At 39.5% G+C, this 20,447-nt stretch overlaps 1 protein-coding gene across 6 annotated transcripts in view; it reads right to left on the reverse strand.

Annotated features, from left to right (window-relative positions):
• rnf220a (ring finger protein 220a) overlaps window positions 1-20,447 on the reverse strand; it is a 100,751-nt gene that overhangs the window by 16,527 nt on the left and 63,777 nt on the right. For all 6 annotated transcript variants that reach the window (XM_061295645.1, XM_061295648.1, XM_061295644.1 and 3 more), the window contains exon 3: window positions 2,694-2,823. In XM_061295645.1, coding sequence (XP_061151629.1) covers window positions 2,694-2,823 — 130 coding nt within the window. The remainder of the gene's footprint in view (window positions 1-2,693; window positions 2,824-20,447) is intronic.

Here is a 20,447-nt window from a genome sequence, read left to right on the forward strand (position 1 = left end):
AAGAGAATAAACACGGGTGACATAGTCAAGCTGCCGTGTAATGTCGGGAAATCAGCCGACACTCCTCTCTCTCCACTTTTTTCCTCGCTGTGTTTCTGCCACCTCGCTTCTCCCTCTTTCTCTATTTTATTCATTACCAGGAACCTCTGCAGAGGCGTCAACTATAACAGCCACCTCTACCTGCTTGTTGACAGAGTCAAACAGTGACAAGAGTTGGAAGGGAGGGAGAGTAAAGGATGAAGAGGGGACAGTGGTTGAATGCCTACGAGGATAGGCGAAAATTGCCACAATGACAGAAGGGGGAGTGAGAGAGAGATAAAAGTATAGGGAAAATGTGGGTGAAAGAAAGGTGGTCGAGATGAAATGCAAGGACAAAGAATATGGGAGAAAACCAGGCAATGTAAAAAGAGACTAAGCAGAGGGAAAGATGAAAGATGACAGAAAAAGAGAGCGAAAGAAACCGAAGGCCTAGTTGTCGGCACATCCGCTCATGCAGCTGCACGCATGAGTTTGCCCACTTCTATGAATTTTTGATAGCCCAGGGTTATGAGGCTGGGATATTCTGACGGATTGCCATGTTAAAGTAAGGAGACGAATGTGGAAATGAGCAGCACAACAAAGTGAAACAAACAAACACACAGATTGACAGCAGGATAAGGGAGGGAAGAATGAAAGCTGCGGGAAAAAAATGGTGGTGCAGGGATAATGAGATGTGGTGTACATGTGAAAGGTAACAAGTGAGGAGTCCTGAGGACATGCTGGTGGTGAAAATAAGTACAGTTAATGACCCTGAACCAAAGGACTCCGGAATTAATGGAGAAAATATAGCGTCCACTCCCCTCAGAACACCTCACAGTATACCAGCATAGATTTTTATGAAATGACACACGTGGTTTGTATTATAACTGCATGTCTGATGTTTGTACCAACAACTCAATCCAGAATCAAAATCGCTAAAGAAATCAATGCATTATAATGCAGACAGCAAAACACTCGCTGTTTTATATCTAAAGCACGTGTCAAACTCAAGGCCCGGGGGCCAGGTACGGCCCGCTACATCATTTTATGTGGCCCGCGATGACAAATTGTGCATCAAATTCGGGTGTCATGACTAGAATTGCAAATTGTCTTCACTTTTAATAATATCTTTTTTTAAAATATTTAATCAATTAATAACTCGTCTGATTTGAAAACGAGTTATTTGTCAGTTTGTTTTGTAGCTTTTACTGTATATAAAATGAGGTGCTCATACATGACCCTCCGAAAGAAGCTATGACTGCAATGCGGCCCACGAAAAAATGAGTTTGACACCCCTGATCTATGGTCTCTGCATCTACATAGCTCCCAAGAAAAAGCAGCTAACTAGCAAGCTAACCCATCCAGCATCACTATTTATTAATATTAGGTTGCAATAACTGACAATGCATGGTTTAAGATAAGCCACTAGGAACAACAATTGATCTGTCATGGACAAATTATGCAAAACTGCTGCTCCTAAATGCTTTTTACCTTTCTGAGTCATCTAAAGAGGTACAAGTAAAGTGATCATGATAAAAAAAGAGGAAAATTATGAAGACTGGCGATGGGAAAGTGGCGAGATATGTAGATTACTTTGCCCTCATGAGTCACCTGAAGTGTATAGGGCATGAAAGATTTGCATTTGCTCAACTATGTGTGATATTCGTATCCATAGATGAAAAGCTGCAGACCATGAAGAAGCAAAAGACCTCTGTCACAGGAGACGGTGTGTAATCTAACACGTGTGACATACATAGATAATCACGGTAAGATTTTTTTTTTTAGTTATTTCATTCTTTCATCCCCCCACCAACACACACATATGCACACCTTAGTTTCCATATTCACAACTATTTCATTCAGCGAGCTCAGGTCTTCATTAAAGGAGAATTTACGACAAATTGGACCAAATTCCCCTTGTCACTTTTAATGTGGGCTGTAACCATGCAGAGAGACAGAGACAAAGACTGGGCGAGGAATGTAAAATCTGGCAAATTTTGGTGGAAAAAGTCACACACGCATACAGGAAGGTTTTTTTCTGTCATGTTTTCTAGTCCATTTCAAATCCTTAGCTAAAATGTTTTCCAGTCATTATTGTAATAATTTCCCAAGGATCGTAGTTACCAAATTATAAGTGCAAGAAACAGAATACTTTTTGAAAGATCAGAAAATAACAATGCTAGCCCTTTATTAGAATTACCGTATTTTCCGGACTATAAGGCACACCGGACTATAAAGCGCACCTTCAATGAATGGCCCATTGTAAAACTTTGTTCTTATATAAGGCGCACCGGAATATAAAGTGCACCATTAATGCATCATGTCAGATTTTTAATCCAAATCAAATCATTCTCCATTTTATCTTTTTTATTTCAACTTCAGACGCAACAAATTACTTTATAATCACAAAATAATGATCCATAGTCTTTTTGATTCATGATTCATAGTCTTCAGCGGGCCACTTATGATTGATTTCATGAAACAATGCTTCGGGGCCAGTTTAAATTTAGGAATTTGGTCCATATATAAAGCGCTCCGGACTATAAGTCGCACTGTCGGCTTTTGAGAAAATTTTAGGTTTTGAGGTGCGCCTTATAGTCCGGAAAATATGGTACTCTGAGCTTGTGTATAGTTGTGCGTATGATTGCGACACACACTGAGGGTTCATCTCCTACCTAAGGCACATGTTGGCTAGCCTTTCAATCTCTGTTTCCATGTGTTCTTGTAGCTCGCCGGGCCTGAGCAGCACTTGACAGATGGGGCAGATTGGAGCCTGGCTGTCATACAGTGACATTTTCTTCTTACCTGGAAACAACAAAAGAAAATGTGAGTTAAAAACAAGTTATATTGATGTAGTTTGGGCAAAAAGAGCCAGGGACCTAAATAACTACAAAATGTATCCTTCAGGATGCCTTTTTATAACGTATAAAGTCAAATCTGGCTATAATCAAACACAATTTTAGACCGACTTTCAACCACCAAATCGTCACTCTGCTAGTCGTATCCCCAAGGACACAACTTTGTTATGCCAGTCTGCCAAAATTGGCAAACTTGCACCTCTACTAAAAATAGGAGACGCCAGCATTTTCTCGTGCGGCATCAATGAAAATAGAACCCTTGGGCTTAGGTCAAGGCAGTGTAAAAGGAATTAAAGAAAGTGTCTACTTTGTATGAGATAATGGTGTATAGACTGCCAACACTAGCTTACCCAAACTTCATTGCTCTTGATCGGCAGGGTGCAGGGAGGAAAAACTTGTGGTAGAAAAGTTAAATAATAGGTTCTTAAATTAGATCACACTTTCAGATGGGTTATATTTAGCCAATCAGTTTATTTATTTTTAGAACAAGAACAATAGGCTCTAACTCAGCCAGGATATCCTGTTAAAATATCTTGTTATCGTGGTGACTAAAGGATGACGAAATAAGACTATTGTCTTTGGGGTAGCTCATTTGAACACCAACAAAAAAAAAACATATTTGTATTCTGTACATCATTTGCAGTTTGTGTTCACGTGCATTGAATTCATCTCATTTTTGTTTGTCACATAATCTAAAATATATTTCTCTTACTATTTTTAAGCACACACCAAAACTCTCACTGCCTTCTCCTAATCTTATCCAAACTAGTCATTGACTTCAATTAGAATACAAATTCTTGTATTCTGTTTAAAACATGCACACAGCATCAGTAAACAGATATGAAACCTTTTAATGGCAAAATGTATTTTTAAAACGTTTATGTGCTACGTGCAGTAGCACATAAACGTTGCGGTATGCTTATGTTGTTTGCTATTTTACTTTTTCCGTCAAATATTCCCTGAGGGATATGAATGATTGCAGGAGGCAATGGACAGATAAATCCAGGGGAGGAGGCAAAGATGGGTGGAGAGGATATGTGTTGAGGTATGGGGTGTGTTGTTGATGTCGCACACCAGTCTTGTCAGTGGCTTAAAGATGATTGATGTCGGAACACAACAGAACTTGCACACACACATACACACACACAAACACACACACACAAATATACACACACACACACACACACCTGCACCCCAAAGTTAAAAAAACTGGGTCCCTTCAATCTTGGGGAGCACATGACATCACCGTGTGGCTGGACAGAGCGAGAAATGAAGTTGAGAAAGGGAGGAGAATGAGAAGTGATGAGAATGGAAGGAGAGGAAGAGTGGGACAATAACAGGGAAATAGGCCTGACAAGACTTTTTAGGGTTGAGATTCCTCAGGACGCCAAATGGTACTGCAAAGAAGGGATGGATGAATGCATGGATGGAGGGATGGAGGAGAAGGGGTGAGGTGGTGCATGAGTCACTGACAGCTGTGATTGAGAGTAGGCCAGATTCCTCCTAATGTACAAAGATGGATTGTCTCATCTTTATTTTTTTTCAATTGTCCCTCCAGCACCCCGTCTCAAAGCTCTGTATATATTTCACTCCCTCCAGTTCACATTTTCCCAATTTCATCCTTTTGTTCCAACTCTCTTAATCCAACCTCTAATCTTTCCCACATATTCTGCTACTCGTTCATCTCTTCTTTGGGTTTCATCTTTGTCATATGGTTCAAGAACTTCTCGGATTTTTTTTTCAGTTTGTAGAACAGAATGTCATTGAACAAATACACTCCAGTGTGCACATTATGTGTCGTCGGGTAACATCATTAGTCAGTTAAATTAATACGTAATGATGTGAACTTATAACACGGACATAGTCTATTCAAGTTTCTTACATCTTCATGAGTCAGTTATAAATAATGTATAATTGAGTAAGAGCCGTGAAAGATATTCCGTCAGAAACTCTGATGAATGAAATGAGTCATTCCACTCAAATAAGACTATTAAAACACACACACATCCCCATTTTTACTATTTGAGCCAGTAAAAATGTCATCAACTTTAGAGTCACCAAGTCTGATTGAAAATGGAAAACCTTTAAGATTCTTTTCTTTAATAACACGAAACGCTGCCTGCTCTTTGAGCCTAATGAGCAATCAAAAGAGTCCAGATGGTGAGGAGGGGGAGATGCATCATATGGAAGAATGGTGAGCTAAGTAAAATGGCTCTCAGTTTTTCTATCTTTGTCCTTCATCATCACTTCAGTGTTCCTCCTCAGTCCCCCCCCCCTTTTGACCTTTCCATATTACCTTTATTGTCGTTCCCTTTAACCCTATACATCCTTATGCACCAATACATTTCAACAAGCTTCATCTTTGATTTTGGCAATTTTCTCTCTTCCTCTCTGTCTTCCCATCAGTCGCCCATCCCTGTGTCGCTTTGGTCCAGATGAAGTGGGAATCAATAGATGCAAGATAGCGCACGGCTCCCAGTCACAGACAACAATGGGCTGAGGCAAAAGGCCACCTCCAGAGAGGACGGGGATTGTCAGCTCAATACTCACTCTCAATGGAAGCAAAGATAAAAAACCATTTGGGGTGCCCTCATGGCTCAGTGGGCTAAGAGGCACACCATGTACTCACAACACGGCTCCGAATCCCATTTAATGACCTGCATTGCGTGTCATCCCTTCACTTTTATCTCACCTATCATGGCAGTGTCTCAAGAAGTTAAATTCTCCCAGCTGCAACCGCACATGTTCGTGCAGGAAATGCCATTTAATTTCTATTAATTCATGCATAATAAAGAGCTACATCCACCTTGAGCTTTTATTTATTATTTTCTTTATTTATCTTTTATATCTTCTATCACAGATTGGATTGTGTTGTAAATTACAAAAGCAATTAGCTAATGAGGGCCGGGGCATGTAAAATGGATTTAAGTACAACAATAAGAGTGAGGGGGAAAAACAGAGGGCTAGATTTTACAAGTTGGCACATATACGGTATTTAGAGCTCTCCGCATACTGTGGCACACGAACAAAACACAAAAACACACACGCACTTTTCCCAAATGGAATTAGAAACATGTTGAGGCTATTTTTCTGCCCTTGAACAACTGTCGTGTGTGTGCGTGAACAAACACCCAGTTGCAATTCGGCCTCTTTGTTGTTCGAATAAATGAGTTTTCTGACATGCATCAAGTGTTTACGCCTGCTTAGCCCTCTTTTCTTGCCTCCCTCTCTGCTCCTCCCTCCCACTGCTTGCCAGGCCAGTTAGCTATAACACCCGCCAACATTGGTAAACAAGGAAATCTCTCAGCTGCAGCCCAGCGCGTAACTGCATTACAGAGCCAGATAACCTCTTCAAATAATGTGCGATAAGGGGAATTTGATTTGATTCACAGAAAAGGGAAAGAAGGCCACTTCTGTTTCCCCTCAATCACATCCTTTTACTTTCTTTCCTTGTTCCTCTTTCTTTTCATTTTCTCTCTCCTTTTACCACACAATTTTCTCCACACCTTCTCTTTACTTAGCTTAAGGGGTCCAGGCCTCATCTTGTCTCAAATGACCCTCCCACCCACCTCTTCCCTCTCACCAGAATGACACAACCTCGCATCCACAATCAAATAAATGCCGCCAATGTGTCAGCCTTCATTTGGACTCTCCCCTCTTTTCGCAGCGACAATAGAAGGTGAGGTGAGCGTGGGTGGGGGTTCCGTAAAGCCATCATCTCCATAATGGTAAATATGAGCCCAAAACCAGGGAAGGTATTAACACAAATGGGTCTAGCAAGGTGTCTCCAAGAGAGATGATATGTTTTTTTCCAAAGTGAGCTGTGATTTAAGCGAGCAAGACACTGGGCTGATTGTTGCCTCTGTGTGTGCTCATGTGCTAAATAGATGGGTCTATGTGGCTCATTCAGAGGACATTTGATGAAATGGAACGGGGGTCAACTTCAGTTTGCCACCCAGGTTGCGTTCCAGTGCGCCATGTGTGCGTGCACGCTTCCAGTGTCTTGCCTCATAGGCGTGTGTGAGCGCTTGTTTGAATGTGCTTGCATGTTCACCCACACTGACAGTGATGCATGGCACTTTTAAATAGCGCTCCTCCACACCCTGCTCAAAACTCATCACCGGGCTCTTTCACTATCCCGCCCTCGCCTTTCTCCCAGGGGTTGTCACTTTTAGAAAAGCAAATGAAATGTCGGCATGGTGGGGAGGCGGGATCAGGAGATGGCTGGATATAGGGATCAAGAGGAGACAGATGTGTGTGTGTGTGTACGTGTGTAATGTCTGGTGAGTTGAAAGCTCTGTCTCCATGCATGTTTTACTTAATAAAAAAAATAAAATGACAAAATATAGCCAATGGACAGTACAAGTGTAATGAGATCATTTGCATTTCCCAAAATAATAATTTGAACTAATTTTTATTCAAATAATAATTAGTTTTAATTGGACATAGTCATTCATTTCCATTATTGCACTTTGCAGTTATGTAGAACTGCATTGAATCATTCCAAGGCCACAATTAGAATACATTGGTGAAGATCATAACCGCATTGATAAATTTGGATTTTTAATCTGTCATCCCCAAATAAGAACACAGATATTTTCATACAAGCCTTGTATCGGATGCTTAGATTTTTCAAGATCGCCAATGAAAAGGTGTCTGTTTTAAGGTAGAACACAGAAATACTCAGGCAGATAAATTAGCACATCATAAATAATCCTGCCTTGTTTTCCTGGGCTCTGCAGATAAATGATGATCTGATGATCTTGGTGCACACGTGTGTTTTTGTGTGCATCAACGTGTGTAATGTGGGTTTTACTCAAGGGACCTTGCTGCGCGTGTCTGTGTGAAAGGCACAGCAGCGGGATGCTGGAGAGGTTATCTCCAACCACTGACAACTGTTTATTCAATCAATCACGATGTCACATGCATGTGAGTGTGTGTGTGTGTGTGTGTGAGTGTGTGTTCATTTGTAATATAGTGAGGAAATAGTAAAGGAGACAGAAGTAAATTAATGGAGCGTGAACCACTCGCTGACACACTGAGTAGAGGGATATCAAACCACTGCTCTTTAAGATACAATTCTCAAATAATTATTATTATCATGAGCAAAGTAGCAGTGGATATGATTGCCCACTCTGAATTCGACTCAAATACAAAAGTCAGATTTTCTTTTGCTAATATTCTAGTAGGCTTGGTGTACAAAATATATTCTTCCAAAAAAAGTGACAGAATGGTATTCGGATTTCCTTTCCTGACAGCCTCTGTTTCATTTCACCTTCCTCGGAGGAGGGCCACCTAACGAAGAGGTGTGGGTGCGAGGCCTGTCGGTGCTCATCTCCATGTCAAAGGGTCTACCGGGGAACATGCCGTCTGGCAGCGGCAGTGGGAGGATCAGCAAGTAGGAAGCACAAGCCCAGACTTAGCCTTAATCACTGTATAAAACAGACAGCTTGAGTTGTTTGAACAGATGTCATCATCTCCTGTCTCCACACTTCATCTTCATATATATATATTATATATATTTCCCTTTCTTTCATGCACCTTTTTTCTAAATTTTCCTGTGATTCCATTACAGTATCTTCCTTCCTCCCATTGTCTCCCTCCCTCCCTGCTGCTTTCATATGGTCTAGCAGTTGAATTAATTACTAAAGCCAATTAACGGTAGATTGGCTGATGTTTTAACTAATTAGCTATAATGAGGGTTGTGGATGCCCGCTTGGTGTTAATTGAATCTTAACACAAAGGGAGGAGGGCAATGGGAGGAGGGACAGATGGATGGGTAGATAGATGGATCACGGCATGTGCACATCTTACACATGCATGAACATGAGTGGTTATTGACGACGATACAGTATGTCGATCATATTTTACAGCGCCCGCCTCGTTGACAGACTCTTTACCTTCATTTTGTCCTTATGAAAACCAAAAAATGCACATGAACAATCTTATACTACCGTATTTTCCGCACTATAAGGCGCAATGGATTATAAGGCACACCTTCAATGAATGGCCCATTTTAAAACTTTGTCCAAATATAAGGCACACCGGATTATAAAGCGCATAGAATAAATAACTCAACGTTGTTCAAATGTTAATGCAAACACAATATAGTAACATTCGAATTGATAACAATAACAATATATCGATAAGTCAACGTTGCTCAAACGTTAATATCACACAACACACCAAATAAACCCGTAAAGCTTAGTTTAATAAATTAGTCCTCATCCACGAATCCAGATTGGTCCATATATAAGGCGCACTGGATTATAAGGCGCGCTGTCGGTTTTTGAGAAAATTTGAGGTTTTTAGGTGCGCCTTATTGTGCGGAAAATACGGTATATTCTAAGACATGCAGCCAGCCAATCACAGGGCATACTTATGGACAATTTGGAGCGGTCAAGCATTTTTTTAGACTATGCCAACAAACTGGCGGAACCCCACGCAAGCATGAGGAGAACATGCAAACTCCACACAGAAAAGGTGGAGCTGGAATCAAACCCTCTGAACTGTGAGCCGGACGTGCTAACCAATACGCAACATTGCATTATATTTTATCATGGAGCAATTTCTGTATGTAAAGATCTGCATTGTGCATGTTTGTTATTGCAATACGTGTCTTACAAAGAGGAGCAATAGATTAAAACCTTAAATCAATGTCACACTGTCCTCTCAGGGCCAGATTAGCGTCTGCACATACCTGAGCTTCATTGTCACCTGCTATATAATAGCTGAGTTGAATGTATGAATGATTTAAAAGGATCTATGGGTTAAGACAAATCCTGACGAGCAGCGAAAAATTGTGAATATATATGTGTTAAGTGGCTGAGCTACAGATTTAGTATCCTTTTTGATTGAATAAATCCTTTACTTACAACCCCTGGTAAAAAATGATGGAGTCACCAGTCTCTGCGGATCTTATTATGGAGTCATAAAAAAAAACAACAACAACAAAAGAACACTTTAACACACCACTAGTAGTTTGTCGCACCACCTACGGCTTTTATAACTGCACGCAGTCTAAGGTGTGGACTTAATGAGGGATAAAGAGTACTCGTCATCAGTCTGGCTCCAGTTTTGCAGGTTGGAGGCTTGTCATGGACCATTTTCTTCAACGTCCACCAAAGACTTTCAATACAATTGACATCCCGATTATTTTTTCTTTGGGTATATAGAATAGCATATTTTCTATCCCTTCATTTCCTTTTGTATTTCGTAAAGGCAGGAAGTTGCCATTTGAAACTGCTTTTGTTTACGTCTGTGATATGCTTCTTTTTAACAAATTCAAAAAACTGAATGAACATCCTCAGCGGCGAGTAATTCCATAATTTTTTGCCAAGACTTGTAGATGTGTATTAGGTGTTTGGAAAATTTCATGAGCATGTCATTGAAATGACACTACACTATGCTGTATGTGTGAATGTCCTTATGTGTCACATTACGCAAAGTTATGACATATCCCTGGCCTCCTTGTGTTACATCATCTTGCTGATCGAAAGGCATGAATATCGAAGGTGGCCATAAAAATCTGCATGGCCGTGTAAAACGCTTAATGATTTTAAAGTTACATGAGAAAAGAGCCTGCAGTTTGTCTCATCTATCAAGTCTAGCACCGGAGGCGTCGCCAAATGGCCCTGCCACCTAACCTGCAGGCTCTTAGCGATGCAAGGCCCGACTCTCCCTCCTGCTTAGTGTCTGACTGGAATTTTTAATATAAAAAAAGAAATATATTAAATCAAATTAAAATAAATAAATAAATAAAAACAAAAAGCTGCTCTTCCAAATTTGCATTGGGGTATATTTTTGTAAAAAAAAAAAAAGCCCCCCAAAAAAAGGAGATTATAAAGACCAAAGACATGTGGGCCTGATGTCATTAAGCACCAGAAGATATTGCACACACCAAGTGTCCATCGGATACATGCATATATATTGGATTGCTCTTTTGCTGTGATGTTTTGACAACCTCAATTCATTCTTTGCATTTCAACTCGGCAGCATATTCACTTGCAAATTTTGGAGGGAATTGCATAGCATTCGGAATTCAACAAAAAGAAGCCCCAAAAAAACTCATCACAAAATCTATCAGCAGCACCAAGAATTAGCCATGACAATCATGGCAGGCAAACCTTCTATTTCCTTTCAACAATGCCGAGGAAGGAAAGGTAGGGCATTACGACCAATATTTTTTTCTTTTTTATGAGGGGGGGGGGCTATTGGTGGGAAATAACACCTCTAAATGTGCACCGATATAAAGCTGTGCACTACAATAGCCAAATGTAAATCAGATAAATACAAGGAATTGATGTCATTCAAACAGCCCAAGTCTGAAATCGGGTGAGCCTTTTGCTCAGCAGATACAATTGCGGGTACGTGCACGTGTGTGTGCGTGTGCGTGTGTGTGTCGGATTGCCAGCGACGGAGAAGAACCTATTTCCTCTTGCTGAATCCCTGGCTCTAAATGATGGATTGATATCTCTCTTGTCATGGATTATATGTGAATATGTGTGCGAGTGCATGAGCCCTCTCAGCCTCTTGCTGCCTCTCCTCTCAGGCCCTTATCAGCTCTTGTCACAAACAGAGGATAGGGGATAATCCTTCATACAAGGGTAGCAGTCTGGTCTTCCATCTATCTAGCTGTCTGTCTGTCCAATGCCCGTTATATTACCACCACTTTCCTAAGTGCAGCTACACTCAAAATAAAACACACCAATCAAACTTCCTGCATTGCCAGAGTGTGCGTTGGCATCGTTTAGGGCGGGGGTGTCAAAAGTTCCCCATTATGATTGTCAACGTCTTCTATATACAGTATAGGCTACAAAAATTGATGAATAACTAGTTTTGAAATCCGAGACTTGTAAAAACTGTTTAAATATTTTAAAAAAAGTGGTAATAAAATTTGCCAGCAATGTCTCTTTTTTTTTTAAAAAAGTGAGGCCAATTTGTAATTTTAGTAATGACACAAAGTCGATGCCAAATTTGTCTTCGCGGGCCACGTAAAATGATTTGGCGGGCCATACCTGGCCCCGGGCCTCCAGTTTGACACCTATGATTTAGGGGGTGATAATAGTCACAGTTTTAGTGCGCTGTGTTTTGCCGTAATGTATGAATTGAATCAATCTTGGCAAAAAAGTCAAAACGTGAGTTATTTGATATACAATCAATCCAGCAGCTTTAGATACACCTACTTAATCTTTGACAAAAACTGTATTAAAACATCTGCCTTATACCAATGTGAAGATCTTTTAAGGTAATATTTGGATGGATGTGTACTATTGTAGTTCTCGTTTCTCTTTTCTCCGTTGCAGTTAAGGAAATTTAGCCAACATTGAAAAACAGCCTAAAGCACAATAGCATACTGCTTTTTTAAAATAAACTTATTAAATTTCTATAGTATAGAAGATTGCCAAGAACTAACATAAAGACTTCAAATTAGTAAATCCAAACTTGCTGAACATTATGATGCTTTGAACCGCCACACTTGTAGTTTGTGTGTTATCCATATGCCCAAGACAGAAGAAGGTTCTTTGGGTCACCTTGAGTTCTGACTTCGACTCAAGCATTGTGTTTATGAGCACATTCTGAAATTGTATTTTATAGACATTTGAAATAAAACAGACAGAGAGGGAAAACACATAATTGCCGGATGGAATTGTGATATTTAAGCTTGACTATAACAATAAAATATCTTTGAAGCTCAACGAGTAGCAAAAATCATACAGATGCACTTGAGCAGATATAGGATGTCTATCACACCTGAGGCTATTCCATGTACATCTGAATTGTGTGAATAGGAAGGTTGGTGTGTGTGTGTACTCACGGGGGAATCAGATTTGTTGTGATTGCATCACATGAGCAATTGGTTGTCATTGTGATCTTTATCAGCATGCAATCTCTGCTCATTCCCTTCCTCTCCATATCTCTTCACTCAATGGCCAATAGAGGGCAATGTTTCACAACACTTCCTTTATGTTAGTTCTCTGAGCTATAATATTTCAGTATTCCACAATTATGTTGCATTTATCTGATTTCTAGTGCAGAATATTTTGTTCATATTTGAGAAAAAGTAGCTTTTTTTTAGCAGTTCTTTTCAAAATTCCAATGTGACGGAAATAGTCAAAATAAAGAACAATGTATGAAAAATATATTTTCTACAGATTGTCACTTTCACCTCTCATGTAATCGCTACATTTATGCTCATGTCATTTTATCTATGTTTGGTAAAGACGCATATGGATATATACTATCCATCTCACATACTTCAGAAAAACTCCTGTGATGCTGTATTTTATCTCCAACACACAAGAAACACCCTGGAAGGACAAATCCTACAGCTCAAATCAATAGAGAATTAAACGGACTGAAATGGCTTTAGCCCACACATTAACCCGCCTTCTGTTTACTCACTATTTTTCTTTCCCCATCTTTTCTAGTATCCTCCCCTGTTTTCTTTTTGGGTTTCTTGTCCTTCCCTAATAGCTAAGCCCCCTGACAAGTGCACTTCTTTCTTGAGTATGGGTTTTGGTGACAGAGAACAGAATGAAATGCGTTGTGTTGCTTAGTTTGGGCCTCAAAAACCATAAGGTGTGCCAATGGTGCCCGAGATGATCGGACGAGGTAATAGCAAATAGATGACAGCGGCTTGGAATACTCTGTCTGGATGCACATGCACACACCCCGTCTGGGGACTCAAATCTCAGAGCAATTTTCAGCCTTGATGATTGGCAGCTTGCTTCGTATTCTTCCCTTACAAGACCTGATGATAACTCGAGCTATCCCATTCCAGGTTTCCATGTCACCTTCTTTTCTTTTTTTCTGCCACTCTTCATCTTTTTTTTTTGTTGCCGTGTCTCCCCGAACAACCACAACCCCTTCAAACTGCCTCTTCTCATCCTTCTTTCCACCTTTCCACTCCTATTGTCTCTTGTCGGCCTATTACAATGACAGTGGCGATCAGGAACATTTATCACATGTACGGCATGATCTGTTAGAAAAAGACCTCAACAGGTACAAGGGAGAAATGCACAGACTGGTCCACATTAAGATTCATGTGCAGATTTAGAACAAACAGATTGCACTATATGCATGCAACTGCAACAAAAGTGTGTCTATATTCACATATACAGAATGTAAATTATTCAGATTTTGTATTTTGCTGTTTATTCTGCAACATAGGCCCATGTATGCAACTATGGTAACCAAAACTAACTTGTGGGTTTCCGACCTATCTATACGTCAATCTGACTTCTTGGTTTTGATCCTCTTTCATTCGTAGCATCTCTGTGTTTTTCAGAGTGTCCACTTGACTGCTCTGACACAGAATAATAGTTGACTTCATTGTGATCAGATAATGAACCTTTTGTTTATAGACACACAGTCACATGCACACACAATGCCTTTTTGTTTTTGAGCAACCTGGTACAGTCATATCCACAATTGGACCAGTGCTGGGCTGAGACTGGGACAAGGATGGGTGGAAGGAGGGAGAGTGAGAAAGAGTGAGGGAAAGGGAGAGCAAGGGAAAGATGAGGGTACGATGAGGTCAGAAAGGTTTAGTGAAAAAAGTGTACTAATTACCAGAGGGAATAATAGACAGAAAGAAAGAAACATTAAGTTTTGGAGAAAATTATTATTTACGCTTATTATTATTACCATTATTATTATTATTTGTAGTAAAATTATCTTTGCTTACACAGCATAGCTAATACATTTCAAACATTATTCAATGATCGATAAAGTTCTGTAAAATGAGGGGGCCCGGGCAGGGCGTGATTTAGAGCATTAAAAAGATATTCTTCAAGTAAAAAAACAAACAAAAAACTTTGCTCAAACACTGAAATTGCTATTAATCCAAGAGCTAAAAACAGGACTTGATGTCTTTCCCCCCTACGCCTTGTCTCATGCACATTGAACCACCTTTCCTCTGCTATCTCCCATTTATCACGGCTGTAACTGCTGGCCGGCCGTGCACATGTTACTGTACCCTGTCACACTGCTGGCTAAACAAACTGCTTCTTGATGTATGAGGGCCTACACCCCCCCATAAAGATATTCACTTTTAACTAGCGTGCTACCGTCTTGGCATTGCCAGACAGAACCTTCAATGTGTGTGTAATATGAAAACCGCTCGTGAGAAATTTACCCCCAGGGTACCACCTCATAACTCTTTTTCCTCTGTCCTTACATTTCTCCCAATCCATCCATCTTTATTCCTCAGCTAAGGCATTAGCCCTCTATTACCCATTAGAGGCTGTAAGTGTCTTTGACATTCAACGAGGGAAAAGGGGATAGAAGAAGAATTGAAGATCTTACAGTGTGTGTATTGGAAAACAAGTGTATGTTTATTGCGTCATGATGTATTTTTGGCAGACAATTTCTATGGCGGGACCAGCCGTTTTTTTTTTATTCCCTCCTTGAACATAAGAAACGTGTTTCCACACTTGAGCATGGCCGTAATTGTTTGCAGTAGCTACAGGAAAAATAACGCCCCGATGCAGTTCAACTACAGCTAGATTTTAAAAGCACATGTTCAGTCGTTCAACTGAAATTGTACAAAATAGAATCCATCATTATTGAGCTTACAAACATGCATAATGGCAGTTAAGAAGTCAAACTATTGTATTATATATATTATATTTGTACAGCGTATAACACAAATAAGGTCATGCGGTTCACCATAAAGTCACCAATAATGTAATTGTACATTTGCCTGATTTACATGAATGCAACATGGGCTCCGTTCACAAAATATTCACTGTTATAATTGCCGACTGAACAGACAGATGGATGGCTGGCTGGTCAGTCATAATTAAGGCTTCATTTATGAGGTTGTCAAATTGGAACATGTGTTCTGGTAACCTCCAACACATTCCATCCATTTTCCCATTTTCCCAAGGTGCTTTGCGGATTTATTGACTACATATGTATTTATTGTCTCCAGCCAGTCTAGAGTTTATTGAATAACACACTAATCTGCCGGAACAAGATTAAATATTAATTGATTGTTGCAGCATTATAACTATATGCCATAAAGCACACATGCACATGGTCACATGCACAGCATATAGCCTCGCAAAAACGTTGGTCTTATCGAAAACAGCCACCGATGCACAAGCTGGGAAAGGTTAATGACATCGTTGTTTCAATGTTTTATGACTGTGGTAAATTGTAGTTGCACAGGACCTCTTCTTATCAAGCAATAAATTCATTAGTGGCTAACACACCTCACCGGGGCAGATCATTTAGCTCTGACAAACAAGATTAGAGGATAGAAAGGCCTCATTGTGGATTTGGACACTTTGGGACTCTGGGACATAGATATACAGTAGACAGATAACACTGACACCGGGTCAGCTCCTTGAATTTAATTAAATCCTGCTTCTTTTCGAGTTAAAATGTATTTTTGAAGGAAGAAATTCAGTATTCTCTGTGATCATAGCTTCTAAACTTAAAATGCAGTTTTGTATGTCTACTTTTGTTAAATTAAATTGGCAAATATTACCTGCTGTGTGCAGAGGTAGATGGCCCTCTTCTGACAACACACACACTCACTTGAGGCTGTTTAATCTCAGATGAAAAGAACGACAGATGAAGAAGTGAAAAATCCAGTCAAAGATGAGTTCATGTTATTATGGATTATTTTAGACGCACGGCCTAACTTGTAAAATGCAATGTGTAGATGTGTGAATAAATTATTGCTGGGATGATTAGAATATTTGCCAAACAATTCTGAGGTTAGGGGGGTTCAAATCCTTGGTGGAGTTTGTACTTGCTAAAAAAAAATAACTTGTTAGGTTCACCAAGGACGATAAATTGAAGCATTGCTACTACTTCATCAAAAGCATCCACAGGCATTATGATGAGGAGACGTTTTGGTCATTTGCAAAAATAGTTTGAGAAAAGTGTCAGCACCCAACACTGAGTGGGAATTCACTGCTTGACTGTTAGTCCTTCTAAAACCACAGACACACACCACACGCCTTTTTCCGCTTCTGCAACGGCTCGGCAGGTGCCGGTCCTGAAGAAATGTTAAATTAGAGGAAGTGTGTTACAAAAGAGTACAACAGTGAAGGAAGGAAACAGTCATTGTCAGGTTATGTGAAAGTACGAGATGGTATGAGACCAATTTATCTTGAACCTCGGTGTTGTGGTCTTACTGGAACTATGCGATGCTTAGAAACAATATTTGGTTAGCAAATCAAAATAGTTCTGTACAATTATGACAAATGTTTTATTATTAAACAATGAGAGTCGTATTATATTTCTATCCATTTTGGGATGTCTTGTAGTCATTTCATAATGGTTATTATCATTAGAATGAACATAAACACACACGCGCACACACTTCAACATGCAAACACGTCCCCCGCACACACATTTACCCACGTACATTTCATCTTCTCTATAATAAGGCCATCACCATTAAAGCTGTCAAAGCTTGAGTGTTGAGTACTACTGCCGAGAAATTATTTCTCATTCACCCGGCGTGACACGAGACCTGCAAACACACACACACACACACACACACACACACACACACGTACACAGTCTCCATCTGTCCCTACACACCCTCAACTTTACAAATATTGTGTAATTGAAAGAGGGTTTTTTTTCTTTAGTGCTTGTACTTGCTCGCCATGTGCCAGGAGACCGTGTAATTTTCAAATATGAAACCAAAGGCTACCTCAGCGAAACACCCACCAATATTCTGTTCTGCTTTAAATTAATGTTCTGTGGTCTTGGAATATTTTAGCAAGCAAAAGAATGAAAAAAAAAAAGAGTCGATAAGTATTCAAATTTTAAAAGGTGGGGAGGATGAATAAACTGCTGCAACCACAGTTGAGTGATAAACATGTGCTGACGGGGATAACAATGGTCACATTGCAACAATATTTGAATCTGCATGAAATCTTTATAAATCATTTTTATAATACAAGTGTAATGATTGCAATAGGAACCCTTTGATGAGCTGTATTTAATCTCTGCAATATTAGTATGCACAGAGAGGAAATGATTTCCCCTGAGCACAATACTTCCTGTTGAACTATCTTGCGAAATCGTGAGTAAAACATGACATTTTGATTTTAAAACAACAACAAATACAAGAAAACAGCAGACCTCAGTCACCAACCATTCAAATTGTACTAACAATAACTAATTTTCATGAAAAATAATATTATTTACCATGTGGTTGTCCAATTGCGATAAGTAAAGTTCTCTGCAGTTTTGTTTTAAATTGTTCTATATAAATAAAGTTTTGATTTGACTAATTAACATTGATCCTTGTCTGACACAAACGTATCTATTCTACGGTCATTTATTTATTTCTCCTTCACAAAAATAGCTTGAAAGAGGCCCTTTTGGTGATTTTTGTTGCGAGTCCTGGAAAATCACCCATTTAGACTGCACACTGGCATAAATGTGAGCTCCAGTTCAGTTTTAAAGGAAATAAAACTGATATGTTATTAGGCTGGGCTTCAGCAGCATTTCTTCTCATTTAGAGCAACAGTATGTACACATGTTTACTAACTGGTTGGTTTTATCATCCAAAATGGGCTTTTTTAAATTTTACGTGGCTGTGTTTTTTTGCCAGTCATTTTGACACCCCTAAATGTGGCACGATTTTATGGAAAAAAAATAAAATAATAATAATTTGGCACAAATGGCTGGCTCCAAGCAGATTAGCCAAGGACACGCACACACGCACACAATATGTCTGGAGTGAGTGCTGACACATTTATCACATTAGTATTAGTCCTTTTTTCTGTCGCCACAATCCTTACAGCTGGTGTTGACATGCACCCCCTGCACCCTTCCAGCAGCCCCGAGGCCGAATATGTGCATCTCTGGAATGCGTGAGTGAGTGACTTTCTTATTTCTGTGATCATTTCTGTCGAGTTTAAAAGCTCATAAGCTTTGCAGAATTAGAATGTAGCCTTGCAGATTGCATTGAAATGCTACATGGACTAAAAAAAAAAAAAAGACATAAGAACAGAGGTTGAATCAGTCCCAATTTGAGAGAATCTGAGGGGGAGCATGTGACAAGAGAACGGACAAGATTGGTGATGCCAGCTTCCATATGACAAGTGGCGATGTTATGAAGATGGACGGGCGGCTGAGACGGAGCGCCTGACCTTTTTCAAAATGTCACATGTCACCGTGCTTTTATGTCACTCCCCGCAAAACAATATGTCAGAGGCATAAAAAATCACAACGTTCACTCTGAATTATGCCATTATGGCCGACCACAAAAAATAATCATTAAGATGACATTATTCCACACTTAACTAGGAGGATGGAGAGGAGGGGGGAAGGAGCAAGGGCTCTTTGAATTTATGATTGGTAGTAATTTCATGAGTAATGTAGGCACAGCCAACCGTTGTCTTTTTAGATGTATCCTCATGACTTTAATGCATTGTCGTGAGACTTTGGAGAAAAGCCAAGTGTGGCAATGACGAGAGCAAAGATTTCTGTATGCCAATCATTTCATGAATCTATAAGTGTATCAAATGGAGACATAATTTTCGTGCTACAAATCATGGCCATTCTTTTTAAATAATAACAAATGCTCATCAGCAATGAGATTAAAATAAATTGCCTTTTTATTTTACTTATTGTGTTTAAATACCATATTTTAGGTGTAGCGTAATATTAGTCACAATACCAATGAATAGGTCAGTTTAAATTCATTTTGATACATAAAGCAGAATGCGGGTTGAATAGATTTCGCGCTAATGTGTTATGTTCAGACCAAACACGAAATATCGAGTAGTGCCTAATTGCCTTTGATGGCCATGCAACTACACAGGTTGCTTTGGAAAAAGAAGGGTTCCTCCGACAAATGAAAATGGTTTCCAGTTTGGGAGCTTTTCACTCAGTTATCCAAACTATTTTGCTTGGTCGCTGCATCTATTGGAAGCTATTAGAAATTACGTTTCTGGCCAATCGGAAAAATTGAATATGCTGCCTACATTCTTTAATATATATATTAGACAGACTGTTCCACGTCAGCATGAGCAGTCCATGTGTGATTAAAAAATGCATATTGGTGATGTAAAGACAAACACTCGTGGGAGGGAACGTCCCAAATGCCTACATCAGCATTTAATATGTGCGTGGTCACGTGAGGCACAAAAGGCGCTATGACACATCGGTGCTTCTCTCCCTTTTTACCTATGCGTTTAAGCTGGAAATATGTATTATATTAAATTTATTGATGAAATCACTGACAGTATTGGATTGAAAAAGAAAATCTATATAAAGCGTGGGCCAGAGAGCTACAATAGAAAATATTTGCAATACATTATTATTATTATTATTCTTATTATTATCATTATATTATTAATAATATTATTATTTCACCCTTCACATGAAGAGGGGTATAGACGGAGGTTCAGTCTTCCCTGTCTGACCTGGCTGGATGTCCCTGCATTCATTGAGGAATATTAAAAAAAAAAAAAAATTGTCTTCCACTGCTGTAACATTACATCTGTCAATGTAATTCAACCACAAATGGGCCAAAATCCAACCTGCTAATAGGGTTGGTTGAGGCTGGCTCTGGAGCAGATGATGAAG

The sequence above is a fragment of the Syngnathus typhle genome, linkage group LG13 (assembly GCF_033458585.1).
Source record: "Syngnathus typhle isolate RoL2023-S1 ecotype Sweden linkage group LG13, RoL_Styp_1.0, whole genome shotgun sequence".
Lineage (NCBI taxonomy): Eukaryota > Metazoa > Chordata > Actinopteri > Syngnathiformes > Syngnathidae > Syngnathus > Syngnathus typhle.